At 53.7% G+C, this 25,116-nt stretch overlaps 2 protein-coding genes across 6 annotated transcripts in view; one reads left to right on the forward strand and one right to left on the reverse strand.

Annotated features, from left to right (window-relative positions):
- Nucleotides 1–19,958, forward strand: part of GATAD2A (GATA zinc finger domain containing 2A) — a 100,653-nt gene extending 80,695 nt beyond the window's left edge. For 4 of the 5 annotated variants that reach the window (XM_030880010.3, XM_070045304.1, XM_070045305.1 and 1 more), the window contains exons 4-13: nucleotides 4,234–4,366; nucleotides 4,469–4,600; nucleotides 6,438–6,527; nucleotides 7,547–7,678; nucleotides 7,828–7,995; nucleotides 10,044–10,323; nucleotides 12,993–13,291; nucleotides 13,956–14,030; nucleotides 14,334–14,529; nucleotides 17,010–19,958. In XM_030880010.3, the coding sequence (XP_030735870.1) occupies nucleotides 4,234–4,366; nucleotides 4,469–4,600; nucleotides 6,438–6,527; nucleotides 7,547–7,678; nucleotides 7,828–7,995; nucleotides 10,044–10,323; nucleotides 12,993–13,291; nucleotides 13,956–14,030; nucleotides 14,334–14,529; nucleotides 17,010–17,140 (1,636 nt within the window). In that variant the 3' untranslated portion in view covers nucleotides 17,141–19,958. The remainder of the gene's footprint in view (nucleotides 1–4,233; nucleotides 4,367–4,468; nucleotides 4,601–6,437; nucleotides 6,528–7,546; nucleotides 7,679–7,827; nucleotides 7,996–10,043; nucleotides 10,324–12,992; nucleotides 13,292–13,955; nucleotides 14,031–14,333; nucleotides 14,530–17,009) is intronic. The other variant, XM_070045306.1, reaches the window with a different exon arrangement.
- Nucleotides 19,959–23,735: 3,777 nt separating this feature from the next.
- TSSK6 (testis specific serine kinase 6) lies at nucleotides 23,736–24,609 on the reverse strand. The gene has a single exon (XM_030879999.2). It carries the CDS (start codon nucleotides 24,555–24,557, stop codon nucleotides 23,736–23,738), a length of 822 nt encoding a protein of 273 aa, XP_030735859.1. The 5' UTR covers nucleotides 24,558–24,609.
- Between the last annotated feature and the right edge of the window lie 507 nt (nucleotides 24,610–25,116).

The following is a 25,116-nucleotide window of genomic DNA, read 5'->3' on the forward strand; positions in this document are numbered from 1 at the left end:
ATTCCTTGGAGGGGATGGTGGTGAGGGTGGGAGGAGCTCACGACAGGACGTACATGTGAGCAGCATCTTGGAGTTCAGGGGCTGAGGGCTGGAGAGGCTGTGGGCCTGGGAGGGCCGAATGGGCTCTAGAGGGAGGAATGCCCTGGGGGAGGGTCTGGTGGGGCCAAGACTAATGTTTGCTGAAACTGGCGCTGGGTCTGGAAAAGCCTCTCCCCCGCACCTGCCATACCCAGCAAACAGCAACCACCTGCCCCTCCCTGCCCAGCCAGGCCCAAAAGATGAGGGGAAGAGGGAGGGTTCTATCAGGGAGTAGTTGGCCACCAGCGCTGCTGTCTTCCCTGGGTTAGCCCTGAGGAGCAGTTTGTTGTCCCCAGGCCTCATTTGGCCCACCCTCGTCCCCGGCTTCCCTAGTGTGTGCAGGCATCTTAGGGATCTTATAAAAGTGCAGGCTTTGATCAAGCAGGTCTGGGGTAGTAACGTGCCTTGGTGAAGCTGCTCTGCTGCTCAGTGGGCTGAGGCAGGTGGTGGTCCACTCCCATCTGCCCCTCCCCCTCCTGGTTTTGTGTCTGCCCATCCTGGTCGACCCTAAGGATGGAACTGCTTTTATCCAGGGGTTTCTCCCCACTACCTGACAAAGCACCTGCTTCTTAGGTTGGCTTTCAGCAAATTGGAGTGAGTGAGTGAGTAAATGAATGAGTGTGGATCAAGTGTGCCTTCCCCAGACATCAGGCAGGCCCATATTGAGAACAGCAAAGGTCAGAGCTGCATTCCCTTGAGACTACTTCCCCTGGCACAGGCCAGTGAGACAGTAAATATTAACCTCACACTGACTGCTAATTGGTTAGCAGCTGGGATGGTAGTCTGGTGCTGTGAATGGAGGGATCTTGTCATGAGTTAAGTTTATAATCCCTGCCTTCCCTTTAGGAAACTTGGTGAAAGTTCTGGGCAGGTAACAGAACTCTGTTTAGCCACGGCCGGTATACAGGGGAGGAGGTAGTGAGACCATTTTTGCTAACAGCCTAGCCTGCTTCCAGGGATTTTTGTCAGTCATGTAAAATCTCTTCTGATCATAATTTTTTTTAATTTGGCTGAGCCAGGTCTCAGTTGCAGCATGTGGGATCTTTAGTTGCAGCATGTGGGATCTAGTTCCCTAACCAGGGATTGAACCTGGCCCCCCTGCATTGGTAGCGTGGAGTCTTAGCCACTGGACCACCAGGGAGGTCCCCGGATCATAATATTTTATATAAGGGTTCCCAAGATGGGCAGGATAGGCTTAATGAATTTGCCCTGAAATCATATAGCTTCTAAATAAACTTGGTGCCCAGGCAGCTGCCCTGAATTGAGGCAGTACACCTGGCCACTACAACTGTTCCCCTGGCATGTTCGGCTAGATTTCCTCTGCTTTGTTCTCCTGGCCTAAATGGTTTTATAATTTAAAATACGTTTTAAAAAAAGAATGCCCACAATAATTTTGAGCCTTTGTCAAATGCGTGTTCTTTTCCCTGAATTAAAAGAACCCTCTGGGAAAGTAATGAGAGCCTTGAAGCACCTTTGCTTTAAAATTGAACTTTGGAAAGTTTTTCATCTTGGAAACTAGCGGGGCTGGTGACCCTTCTGTGTTTGGAAGAGGTGACTCAGGTCTCTGTAACAATCGAACGGGCCGGCACCACACAGGAAATGCCTGCAGCCCGGCAGCCCCAGGGTGAGCTGGCGCCTCCATTTCCTGACAGCACCTGAACCCTACCTCACTTCTCAAAATGAAGGCTGCGTGTCACAAACTGGTTAGAACTGGCTGTTGCCATGGTTTTCACGTTGGAAGGCACAGTTAAAGGGTCACATGACCAAAGAGGGAAATGCCTTTGTCACATGACTTTTTGGTGGCCTGATTAGCATACAGGAAGTTCACTCCCTGCTGGCTGCTGGGATGCTGAGTGATCATTGATGGGAGGTGATGTCATCTCTTGGACGAGTTATTGATTAGTCTCAGTCCAAGATGGGACCTGGGAGTGCTGTGGTCAGAGTGACCATCTCAGGGAGCTTCAGCTTCAACATGGTCCCAGTCCCTAACCCTACCCTCTTCCCTCAGGCAAATTTGAGCTTTATTAGACATCTCACCTTTGGAAGGCGTGCACATCCTCATTGAGGTGATAAAAAGTGATAAATCCCTGCAAGTTACCGTTGTCTCAGAGCGCTCTTGCTCAGGAAGCGCCTGTAGTTTGTAACTCCAGATGTGGTTCTGCCTGGGCTGCTTCTCTGCCCGTGTGTAGCCAGCTGCCTGGGAACCCACCTGGGCTGGGACCAGTGGCTGCACTCCTGTGCTGGAGCCTCGTGTCTGCTTAGTGCCTGTGTGCGTGTCCACAGAACCCGGAATTGGAGCCCCGAGGTCTTTTTTTTTTTTTTTTTAATATTTTTGGCTGCATCGGGTCTTCGTTGCTGTGCGCGGGCTTTCTCTAGTTGCGGCGAGCGGGGGCTACATTGTGGCACATGGGCTTAGTTGCTCCGCGGCACGTGGGAACTTGCCGGACCGGGGCTCGAACCCATGTCTCCTGCATTGGCAGGTGGATTCTTAACCACTGCGCCACCAGGGAAGTCCCCCGAGGTCATCTTTAAAGTTGATCTTGGGCAGAGTTGGCAGTCAGCAGGGAGACACGGAGACTTGAAAGTGTGGTGGTTCCCGAATTGCATTGGTTTTTAGTTTGATGAGGCTCTAGTGAGACATCCCGGGTTACTTTATAGACGGCCAGCCAATTTCTGGACTTGAGAACGTGGGCTGCTAACCACAGTGAGGGGATTCTATACCTTGAAATGGAAGCCTTTTTTTGTTCACTCTCCTGGTCTCTTTTCTGGAAGACCATCCAGCAGCTGTGCTGGTTAAATCAGGTCAGGTCTGGGATTGTTGAGGTGCAGCAGCCATGCTGCTCTAGGAGGGGCCTGGGGAAGCACACTGCGGGTTGAGGGGCTACGGGAGTTAGGGAATGCAATATCTGGTCCTCTGTGCCCATCCTTCCCTGAAGACACAGCTCACTCTGGGAATCGAAAGGGCAGTTGAGTGGGCTGTTAAAACACCAGTCCTCCATCTATAACTCTGTCCCCGCTCAGCCGGAAGGAATGGGACAACTTTGAGGTGTTACTCCCAGTTAACTTCATCGAGTTTGTTCTTTGGGCCACAGTGCCACCTAGTGGACACATTCAGTCCTTGGCTGGTTTTCCTGCTGATAGAAGGATTTGATTCCTTCGACACAAATGCTGAGGCCATATCTCAAGGGAAAGTTTATGTTGTGCCCTCAGCAAACAGAGCTGCTTGGTTCGGGACTAAGCACCGTCTCTGGGACCTGTTGGTCCTTATGTGTGGGGTCAGCAATGCCAGAGCAGAAGTCCAGCATCACTAGATGTGCATATATGTCCTAGGGGACTTGGCTGGTAGGGTTGGCGTAAGAGGGCAGAGGGTAATGGGCAGAGGTGGCTGGGAACTAGTTTGTGAGTGGATCAGGTGGGTGGAAAGTACCCAGATCTGTGAGAGAAAATGTTCCATGTTCCAGTCGGTTTCAAAACATGCAGCCACTACTGCCACATTGCCACTGGCAGGGTGAAGAGGCCACGTGTAGCCCAGGAAGGACTATCTAGCAGGCAGCCTTGGCCACCTTGTGAGGTGGTGGCACCCCATGCTGGGGAGCTAGAATGTAGGCCGGCAACATGTGCATCAGCCCCTCTGTCTCCTGGGACGGGCGTGAGGGCTGTTAGCGAGTCTGGGTTTAGCAAAGAAAGGCTGATTTGCGTGGGAGCTGGACGCCCCATCAGGTGGCTTCCAACACGGGCAGGTAGGAGCCCTAGCAAGAGGCCCAAGATTCAGGACCCAGTATTTTTATTCAGTACTGAGCTACATGGTAGAGATAGGAGCCGTGGTGTTTTTCAAAATGACGGTGTCACCTTCAGACACGTAGGCATCCTCAGCCCGGGGGACACAGAAGTGGTTACCAAGAACAGTCCCGGCTTTTGAAGGGCTCAGCCGCAAACTGGCAGATGTGAGTGCCCCGTGGTGAGTGCGGTGAGAGAAGGCAGGCTGGGTGGGCAGGTGGTGGGGAGGTCTGGTGAGGCAGCCCTGCTTGCTGCCACCTTGTTGTGTCTGCGTCTGAATCCAGGCATCTGCGGGGTGTGGGGGTGGGGCTCTAGGGGACGCCGTCCAGCGCAGTCGGGACGCTCTGGTAGTAACCTGTGACTGTTCCTGTTCCACAGTGACATGAAGTCCGAGAGGAGAGCCCCTTCGCCCGACGTGATCGTACTCTCTGACAACGAGCAGCCTGCGAGCCCGAGGGTGAATGGGCTGACCGAGGATGCCTTGAAGGAGACCAGCACTGAGGCCCTCATGGTGAGCCTTGTCCCCATGCTGGGGAACCATCTCGCAGTGGAACAGCCTGTGTTCGCCGGCCCCCAGGTCTCCCCCTCAACCCTTGTTCTCTTGCCCTTGTAGAAAAGCAGTCCTGAAGAACGAGAAAGGATGATTAAGCAACTAAAAGAAGAGTTAAGATTAGAAGAAGCAAAACTCGTTTTATTGAAAAAGTTGCGGCAGAGTCAAATACAAAAGGAAACTACCACCCAGAAGGTATGTGCGCGTCTGTTCCCTCCTCAGTGGTCAGTGAGAGTCGTTTAGAACCAGGGGCAGAAAGCCATGGTCATTTCCTTAGCCCACTGCTGCCCCAGGAGCCAGAAAGACTGGTCATGAGGGGTCAGGTTTCCTTAGGGGCATAGGAACAGGGTCTGAATTGGAAATTTGCAGACTCAAGTTCATGTTTTGGATTTAGCTTAGAGGATATCAGAGTACGTTTTGGTCTAGTATGTTCTGGATCTGAGTATGTAAACCTCATTCCCTGTAGACTCCATCAAGGAAATGGAGAGCAGGCATCTTTGACCATGCTGGAAGCACAGCTCTGTCTCAGACCCCTTTTCAGAAAGGCCTTCTGCCCTGTGGATGAATGTTCTGGCCAGCAGGGGCCGCTGTGGTTTTGTGGACAGATTGCTGAATGCCACAGGGTGCACCATAGCCCGGCCCCAGAGCTTCTACTCCTGTTAACCTCCCCTGATGCCTCAGGCTCCTTGTGCTGCTTCTAAATGCACCTTACCATGTAAGGCAAGGTCAAGTTTGTTTTGTCCTTTTTTGGTGTCTCATTCTGGGAAGGTTCCTGGTCGGTGACAAAACTACCCTTCCTTATATTCTAACCACTCTCTTAGTGAACCAGAAAGTAAATGCACTTCAGGCAGTACAGTGTGTAGAACATGTGTCCCCTTAAGGGAGCAGGACAGGGGGACGCTCACTGGTCTGACTTGGGGATTTGCTTGAGCCCCCACCCCCACCTGGTAAACAAGTGGACCAAGCCTGCCATCTGTTAATATCCCGATGGACAGAGCCTGCTCATTACTTGTTTCCTTGTTGATTGCTTAAGAATTGATGATGTGAACCAAGTCTGTCAGTGTCCCTTCTCTGGTGGAATATGTGACTTTAAGAAGTGCCTGGGGACTTCCCCAGTGGTCCAGTGGTGAAGAATCCTCCTTGCAATGCAGGGGACATGGGTTTGATCCCTAGTCAGGGAACTAAGATCCCACATGCAGCGGGACAACTAGGCCTGTGCACCACAACTACTGAGCTCGCGTGCGTCAACCCTGCATGCTGCGAACCACAGAGCGCACGCGCTCTGGACCCCATGTGCCACAACTAGAGAAGAGAAAACCTACATGCCACAACTAGAGAGAAGCCCCCGGCCCATAATGAAAGGTCCCGCCAACGAAGATCCTGCGTGCCGCAGCTAAGACCCAATGCAGCCAAAAATAAATAAATAAATAAATCTTTTTTGAAAAAAAGAATAAAGTGCCTGGACCCAACATTTTCTCACTAGGGTTGGGATTAACCTAAGCCTGGGGTCCTTCACCTCAGCCTCCACCACCAGCCTTTTTTGTCCCCTGAAGGGCAGAGATGGCACCTGAACCACAGTGATGCCAAGCACCCCCAGGGTGGGGGGGTAAAGGGTGCTGGAAAATCTGTCCTTTGTTTGTTTATTTTTATTTATTTATTTATCTACCTACCTACCTATCTATCTGTCTATCTGGCTGTGCTGGGTCTTAGTTGTGGCACGCGGGATCTTCGTTGTGGCATGTGGGCTCTTAGGTGCGGCATGCGAGATCTTGTTCCCTGACCAGGAATCAAACCTGGGCCCCCTGCATTGGGAGCCTGGAGTCTTAACCACTGGACCACCAGGGAAATCCCCTTTATCTGTTTCAAACATGTCAGTTCCTGCTGCAAGGAACGTGGCAGGCGGGAAGCAGAACGTTTGAGAGCCTGATGCCTTTTGAAGAGGAAGAAAAGCAGTGCTCTTCTGTCAGAATTACGTGTGGGAGGAGCAGGGTTGGTGACCCTCTCATCTCCTGCATGTCCTGCTCTCTTGCAGCCCGCAGGCTCCACTGGGAGCTCTGTGACCACCCCTCCCCCGCTTGTACGGGGCACCCAGAACATTCCTTCCGGCAAGCCATCACTTCAGGTCAGTGTTCCCTCTGCGTCATGCTCCTGAGCAGCCCTGATCCAGTTTCTGCAAAAGCCCGCTCGTTTCTTCTGATTAGAGGCCATCTGGTGGGAGCCCAAAAAATAAAGCATGCTTGTGTTCCCATACCCAACCCAGGCCCCTGTTGACATCATAAACAAATCACACAGACTCTCGGAGGGCCCCTCCCATGACCACCCCTAGAGAGACTGGAGAGAGGACCAAGGTTCTAGGCAGACTGGGCTCCCTTCTGCCTGACTCTCTCAGGGCAGTTGGAGGGCCCAGTGGGGCCTTGTCCCAGCCCGGCTCACAGCCTCCTCTGCCCACAGGGTGAGATGGGCAGGTCTCCCACTTCCAGCCATAGGACAGAGAGGCCAGGGGCCCACCTCCCCTCAAACAGGCCTGAGCCCCCAGCTCAGACCAGCAGGCGGGTGGTACTGGTCCCAGTTAGCTGGACTCTTGCTGTGGTGGGGCCAGAGTCCTGAGTAAGCCTGAGTGAGCCCAGGTTGGCGTGGCTCTTGTCAGAGTCTGTTCCTGGTTCTTTTGTGTTTGAATAAATAGGCATTTTAGCTTTTATTTTCTCTGCCACCACCCTTTTTTTTTTTTGACATTTTCATTTTTCTTTTAATCTTTTTTTTGAAACATCTTTATTGGAGTATAATTGCTCTACAGTGCTGTGTTACTTCCTGCTGTATAACAGAGTGAATCAGCTATATGTATACATATATCCTCATATCCCCTCCCTCTTGCGTCTCCCTCCCACTCTCCCTATCCCACCCCTCTAGGTGGTCACAGAGCCCTGAGCTGATCTCCCTGTGCTATGCGGCCGCTTGCCACTAGCTATCTGTTTTACATTTGGTAGTGCATATATGTCCATGCCACTGTCTCACTTCGTCCAAGCTTGCCCTTCCTTCTCCGCCACCACCTTTTTCTGGGTAATGAGTATGTGCTTTTACAAAAACAGCAAACCTGTTTGTTTAAAAAGTCATGTAAGATCTGAGGGTTGGTGTTGTTGACAGACCTCTTCAACTCGGATGCCTGGCAGTGTCATCCCACCACCCCTGGTCCGTGGCGGGCAGCAGACGTCCTCGAAGTTAGGGCCACAGGCGAGCTCACAGGTCGTCATGCCCCCACTCGTCAGGGGGGCCCAGGTAAGCAGAGTGAGGGCTTAAGGGAAGCCCCAGGCAGCCTCCACCTCTCGAGAATGAGCCTTCCTAGTTCTCAGGTTGGGGGCTCTTTCCCTGTGGCGCCCTCTGTCGTCCCTCTCGTTGACTTGTCTCCCCCCACTACACCCTAACAGCAGATCCACAACATCAGACAACATTCCAGCACAGGGCCACCACCGCTCCTCCTGGCTCCCCGGGCATCTGTGCCCAGTGTGCAAATTCAGGGACAGAGGATCATCCAGCAGGGCCTCATCCGCGTCACCAACGTCCCCAACACTAGTCTGCTCGTCAACATCCCACAGGTGAGGGTCATATGTGTGCCCCGCAGCTGCCCCTCTGATGGCCCACAGTCCTGGGACCCAGTCATGTCTCCAGGGTGGCTTGGCGTGACTTGCCTGCTTCCTTGGAGCCAGGTGAGGTCTTGGATAATCCAGCCCCACAGACGGTGTTACTGTAGCTCCTTGGAGCTAGTTGGTGCATGAAAGTCGTGGGCAGGAGTCTTACGTTGCCAACTGCCATCTAGCAGAGGTGGATAGCTGCCGAGAGTGGGAGGGGTGGAGATCTGAGCTGACATAGGGAAGGCTCAGGGTGGGGCACCAGAGCACTCCGCACCCTCCCCCTCTATAGGCACAAACGTGCGGAGAAGGTCTGCAAATGTCCTTTCAGCACCAGGGCATCTATTCTTAGCCACGCATCCCTTCACCTCCATACAGAGCCTCTGAAATGGGGAGGGTTTGTCGCCACCCAACAGAGCGGGGAAGATGGGACCAGGGGCGGGCAGGCTGAAGCATGATCCTCATTGACAGATGAAATTACTGGGTTTGCAAGGGCTTTTGTTGATGTGCAAGTTAGCTTCTCTTCCTCCTTTGGCACGGTGCATCCTTGCCCGCCTTGCTCAGATAAGATCATGGCCAGCAGGGCTCTGGGCAGCGTCCCTGCCTCTTCTAAAGTCAGGTTCAAGTACAGTCTTGCCACCCAAATGGGGACGTCCCGGGCAGGCAGTTTCATCCACACCATAAACTCGGATCAAATTACTACCGTGTGCCATACCCTGTTCTCATGCCATGAGGATGGGAACCAGGCAGGCAGTGGTGGATGGATCCTGTGGCTGTGCTCCCTGTGGGGCCAGGGGAGCCTGCAAAAGGGGCAGGGAGGAACTGGCTGATCAGAGGCTGGAGTAGACAGGCCAAGGTGCTGTGATGGCATCCTCTATGGTGGGGAGTTTTGCTCCGCTGTGGAGACCCCATGGGCGGGGGGTCTGGGCAACCGTCCTGGGCTCCCTGAGCCCCATGATGTGTTACATACAAGTTGTCAGGTGTGTGCATTTTCCTGGAGATGGTGTACACAGCTTTCCTTCTATTTCCAGAAGTGTCTTCAGTGCCACAAAGCTAAGGGCACTGGCGTGGTCAGCTCCAAGTTTGGGGGAGAGCATTTGATAACGTTGGGCGACAAGTGGTCTGGAGCAAGGAGATGGTGGAGGGTCAGCCACTGGGGTGCAGAAGATGATAAATGATGCAGGAGCAGTGAGGGTCAGGAAAGGTGAAGTGCAGGGGCACACAAAGATGCTCATGAGGGAAATGCCATTGATGCCACAGTGAGCCACCTTTGCAACCTTTTGAGGAAGGAGGCCACCCAGACCTGTGCTGGGAGGAGAGCCAGGCCATAGTGACAGGAGAGTTGCCATGCTGCCTGGGTGGGGGACAGTTGCCAAGGGGCTACCCACTGTCATGGTGATGGCTTCATGGGTGTCCTCAGGTGGCAAAGTGTAGCAAATTACAGGTTTTAAAGTTAATTGGATATCAGCTAAACCTCAACAAGTGTATTTATAAGATTGGTCATCTCATAGGGCAATTAGTTTAATGGCGCTTTTCCTGTTGCTTGTTGATGTCAAGCAGCTCTGAGTTACTTTTTACTTAAAAAAATTTTTTTAATTTTTGGCTGCATTGGGTCTTCGTTGCTGCGCGCGGGCTTTCTCTAGTTGCAGCGAGTGGGGGCTTCTCATTGCGGTGGCTTCTTTTGTTGTGGAGCACGGGCTCTAGGTGCGCGGGCTTCAGTAGTTGTGGCTCACAGGTTCAGTTGCTCCGCGGCATGTGGGATCTTCCCGGACCAGGGCTCAAAGCTGTGTCCCCTGCATTGGCAGGCGGATTCTTAACCACTGCGCCACCAGGGAAGTCCTGAGTTACTTTTATAAGGATTTGTTAGCATAGCTAATGGTGCTGATGACCTGGAGCTACTTTCATAAGGACTTAGTGTAGCTAAATGGTGCCGACCTGGGCTGTGGGTGCCGTGGTTGGGCTCTCCTCAGGGTGGGCGCCTCAAGCACCCTGACCAGGTCATTGTCTCCCAAAAGCCCTCCGCAGCATCGCTGAAAGGAACGACAGCCACTTCTGCTCAGGCCAACTCCACCCCCACCAGCGTGGCCTCCGTGGTCACCTCTGCTGATTCTCCAGCCAGTCGGCAGGCAGCCGCCAAGCTTGCACTGCGCAAACAGCTGGAGAAGACGCTGCTTGAAATCCCCCCACCCAAGCCCCCCGCCCCTGAGATGAACTTCCTACCCAGTGCTGCCAACAATGAATTCATCTACCTGGTCGGCCTGGAGGAGGTGGTGCAGAACCTGCTGGAGACGCAAGGTGAGGAGTCCCTGGGCCTGGGGCCGTTTTTATCTCTTGCTGCTGAAGTTTCCATCATGCAAGTTGTTTTCCATGCGTAGCACATGTTGGCATGTCTGCTGTGTACCCACAGCTGTGGGGCGCATTGTGGATGACATCTTGTCATTAGTTATTTGCTTGCTGTGAGGTTTAGATAATTTCTTTCTTTTTTTTCAAATTAATTTTTATTGGAGTATAGTTGATTTACAGTGTTGTGTCCGTTTCAGGAGTATAGCAAAGTGAATCAGTTATACATATGCATATATCCACTCTTTTTTAGATTCCATTCCCATATAGGTCATTACAGAATATTGAGTAGAGTTTTCTGTGCTATGCAGTAGGTCCTTGTCAGTTATCTGTTTTATGTATAGTAGTGTTTACATGTCAGTCCCAATCTCCTGATTTCTCCCTCCTGCCCTAGATAATTTCTTAAACGTACCATAGGCACCTTCTTTCTGATGGGGCCACTTCTGAGAGTTGGGCAAAGGTGGAACTCTGCAGAGCCTCAAGCACTCTTAGTCTCCAAAGTGGGAGAGGGACACCTATGCCCAGGCCAGGATCATTTTATTACCCTCCTTGGAAGTAGTTTGGAAAGCACACCTGCATGTTAGAGGGTTTTAGGAATAAAAGAGTATAAATAAGGTAGTGAGCAAAAACGATACTGAAAGGTGAGAGGTCAGGTTGGCCCTTTGGGAGCCTCCAGCAGATGCTAAACTGAGGACTTTCTGCCCTTAGATTGAGCTCGTGGTGGCATTTATTAGGCAGCCAGCCTGAATCCCCACCCCACGTGATCTCGTCAGATGCTCAGAGCTGAGAAGGAGGCAGAGCTGTAACCTCTTCAGGGCAGGGGATGACCAGGTGGACTCCACCTGAGGGACTGTGGGGCACCAGAGCCAGGCCCAGTGGGGAGAGGTGTGGGCTCTGACACAGCCTGGATGTGTCTGGATCTCTTCAATGACTCCTTTATGATAAGGTTAAGTTGGCAAAAATGCTGCTATAAGGCCAGTGCAGTGCGGCAGGCAGGAGGCCTGAGTCAGGAGGCGATGCCTGCCCGTCCTACACTTGCCTGTGCTGGGCACCCGCTCTCCCAGACCAGTCTGTCTCCGCTTGTTCTCATCAGGGGTCTGTCTCCCTCTCCTGTTGTCAAAAAACAGGACCTAACTGTGGGAGGAGGCTCTGAGTCCTGCTTGAGGTGTCTCTTGACACTTCGCAGAGCCACAGGTGGACACTGAGTACAGCCCTGCACTGGTGTGTCTGTTATGGCACTGGTCACGCAGGCTGCAGCTGCCTGGGAAGCAGGTACCCCATTCTCTGGGGTTGGATGTGTGAAAGCAAAAGTGCCCTTGTTACCAGAGCGTGTTAGCTGTAGGCTGGGGGCTGGAGCTGGGGGCCCAGTGTAGACCCCTGAGCCTTGGGCAGCTTGGGCAGGCAACATCCCATCTGCTCCGTGGAGTGACAGGTCTCCCCCCTAGAGTCAGATCCTGCACAGCCCCTCAGCAGTTAGGGGCAGCTTGGCCAGGCCCAAGGCGGGATGGGGAGGCTAAGGGTCTCTCGGCATCATGGTCCATAATGCCAAGAGGCAACTAAACTCAGGAGTGCTGGACACAGAAAAGATAGGAACAGAGTGCAAAAGGTACCCCTTACTGCACATTGGATGGCAAACATATATACATTGAAGAAAGTATCGAGGGCTTCCCTGGTGGCGCAGTGGTTGAGAGTCCGCCTGCCGATGCAGGGGACACAGGTTCGTGCCCTGGTCCGGGAAGGTCCCACATGCCGCGGAGCGGCTGGGCCTGTGAGCCATGGCCGGTGAGCCTGCACGTCCGGAGCCTGTGCTCCGCAACGGGAGAGGCCACAACAGTGAGAGGCCCGCGTACCGCAAAAAAAAAAAAAAAAGTATCAACCCCACACCTCAGCAGGTGCTTTTTGTGGCTTCCCCAGTCACCCCTCCTGTAGCTGATCAAGGAGCCACCAAGTTCCCATTTCCCAGGGCAGCCGGGTATGTGTCCTGGCCCTGCCGCTGACCAGCTGTGCACAGGTCACTTCAGCTCCTTGGCCTCAGTTTCTTCCTCAGGACAGTGGGGTGGGGTGTGCCCCTTAGAAGTTTGTTGTGAGAATTGGACACCCTGATACCCACAAGGCACCAGGCACAGTGCCTGTTGGCATAAGCACTCGCCTAGATGACTGGTCCTCTGTTAACTCACCCACTAGCAAGGGTGCCGGTCACCACAAGGTGGGGGCCTCGAGTGGTCACCATCTCCTCTCCACTGGTGACGCAGTACGGGAGGGTTGGAAATGTCTGCACTGTGGGTAGGAAAGATGACTGGGAGAAGCCAAGCTGACAGCACTGATGTCTTTGAGAGTTGGTATCAAGGGTGCCTAACTCACAGTGTTTTCTTAAGTGCTTCAACTTTGCTTCTGCCAGCAAAGCCTCCCGAGGCTGGCCCAGTGCCCGCACACAGTTGGCACCCAATATGTGTTTGCCTAACGAACACTGACTGAGGCTTTGGTGTCCTGATGCCAGTTGGGCCACATGGCCCAGGGTGCTGCCCCTGCTCTGCCCTCATCCATATCCCACCGGGGGGTAGTCCGGGCTCCTACTGTGGTGTTCCTGTTCCTCTGACGTGCGGCACACCCATCTCTCCCTGCAGCGGGCAGGATGTCAGCCGCCGTTGTGCTGTCTCGGGAGCCCTACATGTGTGCACAGTGCAAGACGGACTTCACATGCCGCTGGCGGGAGGAGAAGGGCGGCGCCATCATGTGCGAGAACTGCATGGCATCCAACCAGAAGAAGGCACTCAAGGTGGAGCACACGAGCCGCCTGAAGGCCGCCTTCGTGAAGGCGCTACAGCAGGAGCAGGAGATCGAGCAGCGCCTCCTACAGCAGGGCGCCGCCCCCGCGCAGGCCAAGGCCGAGCCTGCTGCCGCCCCACACCCTGCGCTGAAGCAGGTGAGAGTCCTGGTATGGGAGCCAGAGCTGTGGCCTGGGAGCATGGGCTGGGTGGCCTCGCCTTCCAGGAGAGGGGCCTCGTTCCCTTGGCAGGGAGTTGTCGCTAGCAGGCAGGATGTTCAGACATTCTCTCCCACACTCGGCGATCATCTGCCTGGTTGTTAACTGTGCGTCTAAATTGCATTTAATGGTGGTGTTTGGTGGTGAACATACTAATTTGCAGTTTCTTTAGATTTTGTAGCTTTCACTTGCAGTGTGCCGGCTGACAAGCACTTCTTGTTTAAAAGGACTTTTCTGAAAGCCACATTGAGATACAAAAGGGGCGTTTGGAAGAAATGTTCTAGCTAAATTAAGGAGAGAAGCAAGTTTGAAATCAAGTTTTTTTGGCTGCTTTTTTTTTTTAATGCTTTGCTTTCCCACCCCCTATAGACCCAAAGCTCCCTGTTGGCAATTTTTTGTGTCCTTGGAAGTCATTTGTAATTCACTAATAAACACATCTTCTCAAGATCCCTACGTAGTGGGTGGCTGCGCTGCCCTCAGGAAATGCCTATCCTGTGGGGACTGGGCCTCAAGTGGCCATAGCTGCTGCCCTTTGGTCACTCTAGATCACCCTTGGCCAGACTCTGGACAGTGCTGACCTCGATTTCAACCCCCGTTTGTGTAGGTCATAAAACCCCGGCGTAAGTTGGCGTTCCGCTCAGGAGAGGCCCGCGACTGGAGTAACGGGGCTGTGCTACAGGTCAGAACTGCGGTGCCGGGAGCCCCCTGCACCGAACCACCAACCGGCCCTCACATCCCAGACCGTGACCACGTCAGTCGCCGACTGTCACACTGCCTGTGTCTGTCTGTGTGTGTCTCTCTCTCTTTCCCTTCCTCCTACCCTCCCGCCTCGGTGTAACTTACCTAGTCTCCTGATTTTGGACTTCAGGGATCCCGTGTGGGTGGGAAGAGGTCAGCCAGAGCAAGGAGCGGCTGCGCTGAGCATCTTGCCCTCTGTTGCCCCCTTCCCCACACAAGCTGTTGCACCCTCTCTCCACTGCAGGCCTCCAGCCAGCTGTCCCGGGGCTCGGCCACAACGCCCCGAGGCATCCTGCACACGTTCAGCCAGTCACCCAAACTGCAGAATGCAGCCTCGGCCACAGCCCTCGTTAGCAGGACCGGCAGACATTCCGAGAGAGCCGTGAGCGCTGGCAAGGGCAACGCCACCTCCAACTGGAAGAAGGCGCCCCTGAGTACAGGTGGGCAGACCCCGTGGGGCTCGGAGTAGGGACCTCGCTGGGGTTGGGTCCATCCCTTCCTTAGTTTGAACAAAGACGTGCACACGCACAGGTAATGGCACAGAAGGGCCCTGAACCTGCAGACGTGCTGCCTCGGACTCTTCAGCTTCATCTCTTCTGTTCACTAAATAGGATGCCCTGAACAAGTGATAGCCCTGGATAAATACTAATCACCCTCGGTGTCTCCACCCTCTATACCCAAACTCTCAGCCCTTGACCCAAAATGGAGGACAGAACCCGTTCAGGCAGTGCCCCCCACCCCCGTGCCGTCAGTGGACCCTGTGAGCATAGATGCTCATTTTGCCAACTCACCCCCTCTCCCTTCCAGCCATAGAGAATGTCTGATTCTGCTGTTACAGTGTATTGATACCTTTCGCGGCACACTGACTTCATTTCTTGCTCACCCAGTGTCCTTCATTCCCTGCTCTCTGGGCACCCTCTTCCCAGCCCCTCTGGCTTAGACAGGTCAGATGGTAGAAAGTGCAAAACAGAATGAGAAAGCAGGCAGGAGGAGGGGGACCCTTGGGCGGGGGCTGAGATTTCAACTGAGGTTGGCAACAAAGGCCTCTGAGGAGATGGCATTTGAGGAACAACCGGGGGAGGTGGAGACACTCAGGTGGTCACTCCCCAGTCTGCCACAGCCCCACCTTCCCTGGGTTGTCCTTGGGTCATCCCCCATACCATTTGTCCTGTTTTTTATTATTTATGTGCTGGCCTTAGGATGAAAGTTAAATATGTCTTGTGTCCGTCAGTAATTGGACAGTGAAATGTAGGCACAAAGAGCTGAGAGGAGGAGATGGGTGAGAGGTCTCATTGGACCAAGTGTCCCGTCTCCCTCCTCACCCCCACGCCGCGGTTGCTCTAGGAAGAAGAGGCGCCATCATGAGATCCATCTCACTAGTCAGAACTGGGAAGTCTGGGTTGTTGGTGGAAACAAAACACAGAAGCCGGCTGTGCACGCAGCTGACCATGAGTTATAAACATGCCCAAATGTCAGAGCCTTCTAGAGGAGAGTCAGCTCAGGGGAGTTCATCCAACTGCAGAAGAATCTGGCCCTCCTGGAGAGCAGAGAGCATTTGTAAACAAACCAGAGATACTTTTGTTCAGCATGTTTAAGATTACAGCTAAGAACTCATAGACTGGTCAGAAGTTCCTTTTCTGGGAAATTTGAAAGTACATGAGATAAGTGGGGAAAGTCAAATATGAGAGTATGCGTGTATGCACAGTGATAGTACCATGTAAAAACTTCGTATTAAGGGTAACATTCGAAAGAGAATCTGAAGGAATAAATAGTTGCTGTGTCCAACGATTTGTGGGATTAGACCTGAAAGTGTCATGGCTTAAGAGCAGCGTTTCTCAGAAGAGTTCTGCTTGGACTCCTGGTTGCCCTGGGTTTCTGGATGGTGGCTTTCTGGGCAGGACCTAGCAGCAGGTTTCTGGAGTGCTGGCCTTGGATGCACAGGGAGGGTTCTGTGGTGCATTTGACTTTGGAACATTTATTCCACAAAATATATTAACCCACCAAAAATACTTCTGGGTAACACAACGACTCTGGTCCCTGCTGCAGCTGAGACTCCAGGGCAGTCCTTTCCCGCACGCCAGCCCAAAACCTAACTGTGCCGGTTGGAGGCTGGTGGGGCGGTGGGGGGCAGGGTGGGTGTGGGTGTGTGATACTTGGGGAATTCCCTGGCTGTCCAGTGGTTAGGACTCGGCGCTTTCACTGCTGGGGCCTGGGTTCAGTCCCTGGTCGGGGAACTAAGATCCTGCAAGCCGTGCAGCACACTGCCCTCCACCCCCCCCCCCCCAAAAAAAAAAGAAGTGATACTTGTTCATTGTGGAAATTTGGAGAATACAAAAAGAGAAGATAATGGCAGTGGCCATTGTCAACCCCAGGAGAACAAATGTTGCACTTCAGGACTTTCTCCTCCCCACCCCCCCTCCACCTCTTCACTCACATGTCACATGTGTGTAAATGCCAGCACATATATAATAAAAAATAGGAAGTACCTTACAGAGGGATCGTGCTGTCTTTAGCATTCTGTGTCCCTCTTAATGTTTTAATGAGAGAATGTTACCATATCATTAAAAACTTTGAGGACAGGATCAGTTGTAATGACTGCATAGTATTGCATCATACTGGATTGCTCAGTTGCACAGGTCAGTCATTTGCAGTTTTTCAGTGTTCTGTATAGTACTGTAGTAAACAACTCAGTTTTCATAGTTCCGATAGATGACAGGATCTCTGATTATTGCCCCACGTGTAAGGTTACCATGGCAGAGGCTGGGAACATTGTAAAAGCGATTGAGTTATTAAATTCTCTTCAGCTTCAAGGCTGGTATTTGAACCACCTTTGCTCAGTGGGCCCAGCTGAGGCTGGGGTCCTCCCAGGAGCCTCCCCCTGACTGGGGCTGTTGTGGCCTGTTGCTCTGTTCTGTTGCAGGCGGGGCCCTTGCATTTGTCAGCCCGAGCTTGACGGTGCACAAGACCTCCTCAGCTGTGGACCGCCAGCGGGAGTACCTCCTGGACATGATCCCGCCACGCTCCATCCCCCAGTCGGCCACGTGGAAATAGTGCGAGCCGGGCCCAGTGGAGAACAGGCTCCCTCCTCCCTCCCACCTGGCCCCACCAGCCTCCACTCGGGAAGACACCCTGCTGCCCGAGAGGGCGAGTAAGCGCCGGCCGCGCTGCGGAAGTGAGAGTTCCGATCTTGGCTGCAAAGTCTCATCGACGTGGGGGGACCACTTCACAGGTGGACCAGGATTATTACTGGGGACCTTTCCCATGGGCTTTCTTCCTTTCTTTGCCTTTAGTTTGCCCAACACCAGCAGAAAAGCGGACCTTGGGGGCTGGTTCTGCTCCTCGCCCTCTCCTTCGGCCCCCTGAAGGGCACATGGACGGCTCACCCTAGACACTGTGACACGCTCGGGCAATGGCGCCCGGGGCTTCTGAAGTTGAGCGGAGCATTCTGTTTTGTTTTTGCTTTTCCCTCTGTCTTAGCCTCCTAATCTTTGACTGCCTTCCTTCATGGCAATCTCTAGGTTGACAGATTTTTTTTAAATCACCTCACGATGATGGAGTTTAATGTAAACCGTGCAGACCTTCCCTGCCAAGCACGGCCCCCATGCCCTGGAGGGTGGGCCTCTGACCACCCAGCCCTTGCTCCAGCAGAAGGCCTCTGCTGCTGCTCGTCCCAGAGACCCCCGACCTTCCACACTTAAGCAGAAGAACAAACTGCAACCCGGACCCAGCCAGAGAGCCCGGGATCCTGGAAGCCGAGAACCGTCAACAGAGTAGGGAGGAGAGAATCGGCAGCAACATCCAGAGCCTGAGCGGGAAGTTGGAGGGGCTGGCTGTTGTGTTTTTTTGTTGTGGTGGTTTATTTTATTAAATCCTTTTCTTTTCCTACTTACTTTGATGGACAACATCCTAAGCCCTGGCCTGTGCTTCTGTCAGGTGTGTCTGGGTGGGGAGGCGCCCCTGCACCCCCACCCCAGACTTCAGGGTTCATGTTTGGGTCTAGTTTAGAACCTTCCCTTAAAGCAGGGCCATGCTGCCAGGGTTTGCCTTCAGACTTTTTTTTTTTTTTAAAGCCCCCCCCTAGAGTCTACAGAAATGTCTTACAAAGGATCAGGTCTGCTTTTAGTTGTGTTGTGTTTTGGTTTCTCCCACTCCTTAAAAATCGGTCCATGAGGAAAGGCAGAAGCTGTTGTGTGTGTGCTGCACATGGGCCAGCTCTGTGCAGGTGTGAGGGTGTCATGTGTATGTGCACACACGTGTGTAGATGGGGTATGCTGCTCCTCACTTCAGCCCCAGCCCTGGTTTTACTATCCATGCCGTTAGGGACTTAATTTAAAATCCTTATTTTGTAGGGCCACCTTCTTCGAATACACTGCTGCAACATTCTAATAAAGGCTCATTTAACCGCCGCCGCGCCCCCCCCCCATGTTGTGTGACTATCAGTGTTTAGAGGACATTTTTGACATGCCGTAGAACTAGTTTTCCAAAGCATTCTAATTTTTTGTTGTGTAAAATCCTAAATTTTTCATTGATTTTTGAGTACATAATGTAGATGGGCTGAAGGAGGGGAGGGCAGGAGAAGGGTGGCTTTCATTCCAAGATCCAGGGATTTGGGGGAAAGGGGAAATTGACCTTCAGGAGGGGTGGGGGAGCGGGGAAGGGTGTGTTTTTACACCAAAAAAATCAAGAGTATGCAAGCATTTCTATTCCTCTCATTTTTCTGTGTGCCTGGCAAATAAATACCTGTCTTATACTACTCTGAGCTGTTAGCTCTCTCTGTTCAATGACATGGGCCAAATTTTCCAAATCCTCCAAGAAGGAGTGCCCGCTGGCCTCCCCTGCAAACTGACCTCAGTCCTATGCAGCAACTCAGGCGTCTGGGCCAAGGTCACCTCTGCACTGGGGGTGCACCATCGTTGTTGCACCCCCGCGGGGGCTGACTGGGTCTGTGACTCCAGGGCTCAAACTGAGCCACTTGCATTGGCCCCGAGCCCCGTCCCCATCAGAACCTCACTCTCCACTATGCTCAGGAACCACCTCTCCTCACCTCACCTGGCCAGACTTCTCCAGGCTGTTGAATAGGCCTCGTGAGTTCAGTACAAACTGACCACCACAGGCGGAGGATGGGATGGCCGGGCCCTGACCCTGTCTCTGCCTCCTGCAGCCCAGCATTTGCAGGAACATTCCCATAGTAGGACATACTGTGACATAAATGTAGCTTTTTAAAAGGGGGTCAAGAACGTGAGATGCCTTAATCTTTATTCATTTCTACTGTCTCAAAACTTCTATCTCCCCCCTTTTTCCCTTTAATTTTCCCTTTGCAGTGTAACTTCTATAAGCCTCAAGTGCATGGTTCTGTGATGAAATTTATAATGTCGCAAGAAAAGGCATTAAATACCTCTCTGAATACGGGAAGGATATTAACATTAAGGGTATTCTCCCAGCCCCAAAGCCCACGCCTCAAAATTGGCTACAGTTCTGGGAGTTTGTAGGCTGAGAGGATCTGGTTCCCAGGAGAACCAGAGAATGTGGGAGCCTCCAGTCCCAAATGACAATTGTAACTGCCCAGGAATCTGTGACAGGAACCCCCGATGGCAACTGGAAACTATTCAAAACGTCAGCTGTTCTGTGGACTCGGGTGTGGGGTTCACCAAGCTCACTTCCCCATCTGAAGTGGCTGCCTGTGTGGGCCCGAGTGTGCACACGGATGCTCTCACAGATAACTGTGCGTCCACTTGGAGCTGCCCACGGCTCTGGCCATCCTGACCATGTCATGGGGACTCCAGTCCTCGGTGTCCCATGTGTACTGTTGGGACCCACACCTTTGACAAGGTCCACAGTGGCCTCTCCTCGGGAGGCGGGGAGTGGGGGCCGGGGGTGGGGCAGGGCGCGGCTCTGGTCCTGCCTGTACTATAAGATCTTCAGGAAGCAAAAGTTCACTCCAGTGCAGAGGGAATGAAAGAGGCGACAGTACACCCCTGCTGCATCCTGTGGCTCCTGTGTCCGACAAATCACTCTCCTGTGGGCGGAGAGACACGGGGAGGAGTTTTCTATATAAATAATACATTATCATCACAGGGGTGTAAATAATGGGAAAGACAGTCCTTGCTGCTCTGCCATAGGGTTTTTCTTTGATGCCTAGTTATGCTGCACATGGCGTTTGCCTAAAGAACTTGGACTGAGCTTTTTTTTTTTCTTAAAGGACAGCTAAAGTTTTATAATCCTTAACAAAGAAAAGTATAATAGTCACACTAGTGTAGGGTATTTGGGAGGTGGTTTGTTTTGGTTGGGGGGAGGAGATTGTCACTTGTATTTATTGTGACTCTAAGTCTTTGATAATAAATGTTTAAAAAAAATAATCTCCCACCAAACCGGAACAGAAGTTCCAGTAAACAAAGACGCTGGAATCAATGGCTATACATTGTGTCATGAGGAAGTTTTAGAATCTGAAGGACAATAAAGAAATGGATCAAAAAAAAAAAAAAAAAGAAATGGATGATGTGTTGGCTGTATTTTTTTTTTCGTCCCCTCAGCCCTGGTATCCCACGTTTTTGTCGCGGCTTTGGGGCAGCTTGGAAACTTGGGAAGGGACAGCAGGGTGCTTGGTTGACGGGGAGGCAAAGGAAAGGAGAGGACACCTGCTTCTTGGGCTTCTTTCAGGCCTCACTTGTCATGGGTATTTAGTCTTCCCCTAACTGGGTTCCGCACCCTTGCTTCTGGGCCTCCATTTCCACCAGAACCTGGGGCTTTGTGGCCCGTTTACCCACAGCGCTGGGGGAGTGCAGTGAGAATGTAGTGGGTTTTGCCCATCGGCCTGGCTCCTAGCCATCACCAGCCTCCACCCCAGAGTGGTGGGCTTTTCTGGATTGGCACGGCATTGGGTGTCTGCTGCAGGACATGATGTGCTTAGATTCTAAGCACAGAGGGTGGGAGCCACCCGGCTGGCTCCGAAATGAACAATTTCTGGTGAAAATTTGTTTTCAGAGCTTGACACACTTTCAAAATTGTATTCACAAAAATGAGACTTGTAAGCACTTTGGTGAATTCCGATGTGCAGTAAATGTCACCCTGTTTTCCTAGGTGCTTTTATTTACTTATATATTTTTTCTCTTCTTTTCTTTTTTTGCGGTACGCGGGCCTCTCACTGCTGTGGCCTCTCCCGCCGCGGAGCACAGGCTCCGGATGCGCAGGCCCAGTGGCCACGGCCCACGAGACCAGCCGCTCCGCGGCACGTGGGATCCTCCCAGACCGGGGCACGAACCTGCGTCCCCTGCATCGGCAGGCAGACTCTCAACCACTGCACCACCAGGGAAGCCCTACTTATATATTTTGCTGTTTCTTGTTATTGGGGCATCTCTGCCTCCAGCCTCCCCCGTGGCCATGACTAGCCTGGGCAAGGCATAGAACTGGTACAAGACATGACTGAAATTAAACGCAACCCTGTCCTCCAGCCGTGACACATAATGACTGGTGCCCCACACCCCGACACTGGCTGAGAGAAGCCCGCTTCCGGGGTTCCACGGCCAGCCTTCAAGTGAGTCTTTGCTAGATTAGGCACAAGCTCCTCCGTGGACAGAGGGCAAGTCTCATGCATCTTATCCAGCTAACAAATGGGACACCAGCCCTGGTCCCTGAGACCTTGTCCCCTCTGAACTGAGTTGTGGGTGTGGCCGTGAGGCAGGAGGACCCCAGGCCCATTGCTTACACAGATCAATCAGTGGACAGAAAAAGGCATGTGCCATGCCCCAGGCATTGGGATCACACCTTGAGACAAGGGTGAGGAGGGAAAGAATGGGGTATCACGGGAGGTGACCTTTTTAGGCCAAGTCTCGCGTGAAGGGAGGGGAAAAGTGGTGCAGGGAGTGGGAGCAGCTTGTGCAAAGCCTCAGAGGTGAGACCAAGCAAGGCAGGTTGAGGACAAAGGAGAGTAGTGTGGCTGGACCTTAGGGGCAAGGGGAGAAGGATGTGGCTTTTATTGAGTGAGCAAGTCATTTCCCCTTTCTTAGCCTGTTTCTTCCTCTGCAAAATGAGGGGGTTGGGGCCACAGCCTATTTGAAGGGAGTGAGGGGAGAGGTGGCACACAATCCCCAGGACACCTGAGAGCCATGGAGGGTGAGGGAGCAAGGGGTGGGGTATGGTCAGACCCATAAATGACCACCCTCCTCAGGTACTGTGGGGCTCTGGTGGAGGCAGGTAGGAAGGGCCTAGGGAGGTGTTTCCCATACACCCCAAATGACAACAGCCACTGTCACCAAACCCAGTAACCTCATCACAGGCAAAATAACCCCCAAGCTCCCCCAGGCCCTGTGGGGTCCCTCTCCAGATACCAGACACACACCTTTTACCTCTCCACCTCCTTTCCCCCTCCATTCCAGCTACAGGAGTCCCTAGCATTACTCAAACACACCAGCTCCATCTTGTCTTGGGAACACTTGGAACACTCCTTTTGCTGTTTCCAGTGTTTGATTCCTTCCCGGCTCAGCTCAAATGGCGTTCCCTTCAGTCCCTCCTTGCTCACCCCCACCTGGCATTTAGCAACAACTTACAATTATTTTATTTTCACGCCATTCTTTTATTTTACTTTTCACTTGCTCCCTTCACTGACAGCAGGGATGAATCCAAGCCATTTGGCTGAGTCCCAGAGCCTGGCACACAGCAGGCGCTCAAAAAAAATGCATGAATGAACAGAGTAAAGAATGAACCCTCAGACAAATGCCCCACCCTCGACTCTTCCCCGAAGCTCTTAACCCTCACCAAAGAAGGGACCCTCACTAAGGAGAGCTTCCACCACCTCCCCACCCCACTTCAGACATATCTAGGTGCAAATCCTGGCTGTTCTTGGGCAAGTGATACCGGTGTGGGCATCAATTTTCTCTTTTGCAAATGCTGTTTCTGTAGGGACAGGCGACCCCCGCCCCTTGCTGTACCATCCTTAAACACCAGAAGGGTGCTGGGGTTCTTGCTCCCTAGTCCAGCACCTCCATTCCCAGGAGCATTACGACGCCGGGGACGACTCCAAAGCCCCTTCAAGTCTGCCCAAGATGGGGAGCCCGAAAGGTCTGGGTTCGAATCCTTCCAACTCCCTTTTCAGACCTGTAGCAAGAACCTCTACAAACCTTTCTCTAAAATGGGGCGCCCGCGCCTGCCTTCTCCCAGGGAGCGATCCCCTCCCCCCAGCTCCGTAAAAGGGGGCGTCGCTAGAGCCAGGTGCGAGAAAGAGCGAGTTTATTCCAAGTTCCAAGGGGGGCAGCGCCTGGAGCGCGCCGTCCCTCACCGGCATGCGCGGCTGGCTGTGGACAGACGCCCTCCGCGCGCGTCCGCTCGCCAGCAGCTTCTCCAAGCAGCCACTGCCGGCCGCGTAGCGGTCGCTCATTCCGCACGGGGGCAACGTTTCCCTCTCCTCTCGTCCTGCCCCTTCCCGGGGGCCTTCCCTCGGGGAACCGAGGAAGCTTCTTCTCTTGGGATCGTGGCGGAGGAGCTGCATTCCAAACGGGGTCGACTGCCGCCCACGGCGTCGAAGTGGCAAAGAGGAAAGGGCGGGTGCGCAGTGTCGCGCGGCGGCTTCGCGGAACTCCGGAAGCGCGCTTCTTGCGCGTGCGCTGCGCTTGCGCAGTGCTGGGGGCGGCAGGAATGGTGGGAGCCCCGGCTTCTAGCCGGAGTCCTCCGAACGCAGCCAGCAGTTGCGCGCTACTTGGCTCGCGGAGGGCCTGGCCGTCGGGCTGAACTGCAGCAACTCGGCTATTAGGGCCTTGCAGTGCTCAGACAGCTCGAGGCCATCGGGGTAGAGAACGCCGCGCTTCTGACGCCGGGGCAGGCCGGCGATGTCGGAGTCGTCGAAGGGCATACACCCGGTGACCATGACGTAGAGCACAACACCCAGGCTCCATATGTCGTACTTCTTGGGGTCGTAGGGGATGCCGAGGAGTACCTCGGGCGACGCGTAGGCGGCCGAGCCGCAGTAGGTGGTGCTCAGGTCGGGGTAGCCATGCGCCTGACGGCCGAAGCCGAAGTCAGTGAGCTTGACGCGGCGTTCATCAGGGCTCAGCAGCACGTTTTCGCACTTGAGGTCGCGGTGCACCAGGTGGTGGTCGTGCAGGTAGCGCACAGCACCGGCAATCTGCCCGAAGAGGTCGCGTGCCTGCCCCCCGGGGATGCGCCCGTTTCGCTGCACGGCCTGCAGTAGGTCGGTGGCGGCCGCCTCCATCACGATGTACAGCTTCCCGTTGCACACCTCGATGAACTCGAAGACGTGCACGATGTGCGGGTGCCGCACGCCCCGAAGGATGGACAACTCGCGTGGCAGGAACTTGTTGACGAAGTCTGGCGGCGCGCGCCGCCGGTCCACCACCTTGATGGCCACCGGGCCCTTGTATTTCTTGGACGTGGCCACCTTCACCTTGGAGTAACTGCCCTCGCCTATCGTGCGGCCCAGTTTATAGCCGAGTTCGCTCAGAAGCTTGTCGCCCGACATAGTGGCGCCTGAAGCGCGTGGGGAGCAGGAGGCGGCTGCTGTCGGTGGGCGGCCGGACTCCTATCTCGGGCCTAACCCATGGCACTTGGCACCTGCACACCCCCACCCCCATGTGCCCACTCCCGGGCCCCCACCGCCGCGGTGCCCTTTATTGCCTAGGTAACAATTTCTGCCTTGTGAAGTGAACGCGGGCGTCACCCCGCCTCGGGGTGGGGCCCCAGACCCCGCCCCGTGGTGCCCCCCAAGGCCCTAGCTAGGGCTTTGTGACTCATGATCACGCTGAATGGTCCAGTTCCCGATGAGAGGACACTAGCAAGGAGTCCCGACCACCACGGGGAGTGGAATCCGTGCCTGGGATTGGGGCGGCTCCTCATGAGTCCGAATCTGAGTAGCAGCCGTCCCCCAACTTCTGTACTCAGCCCTGACCCTGTGAAGCCCTGGGCTGCCCACAGGGCCCCCCGAGGGGGAGAAAATGGGGAAGAGATCTGAGAGTTTCTAACTGGCCTGCACATCGCCCCAGAGGTAAGGTGAATAGGTGGTCCTTTGGTGCAAGGACCCT

This window comes from Globicephala melas, chromosome 3 (assembly GCF_963455315.2).
Source record: "Globicephala melas chromosome 3, mGloMel1.2, whole genome shotgun sequence".
NCBI classification, from domain to species: Eukaryota; Metazoa; Chordata; class Mammalia; order Artiodactyla; family Delphinidae; genus Globicephala; species Globicephala melas.

Bases quoted from the DNA above. Each gene is read 5' to 3' on its own strand.
- TSSK6 (XM_030879999.2), bottom strand. From the start codon at position 24,557: ATGTCGGGCGACAAGCTTCTGAGCGAACTCGGCTATAAACTGGGCCGC.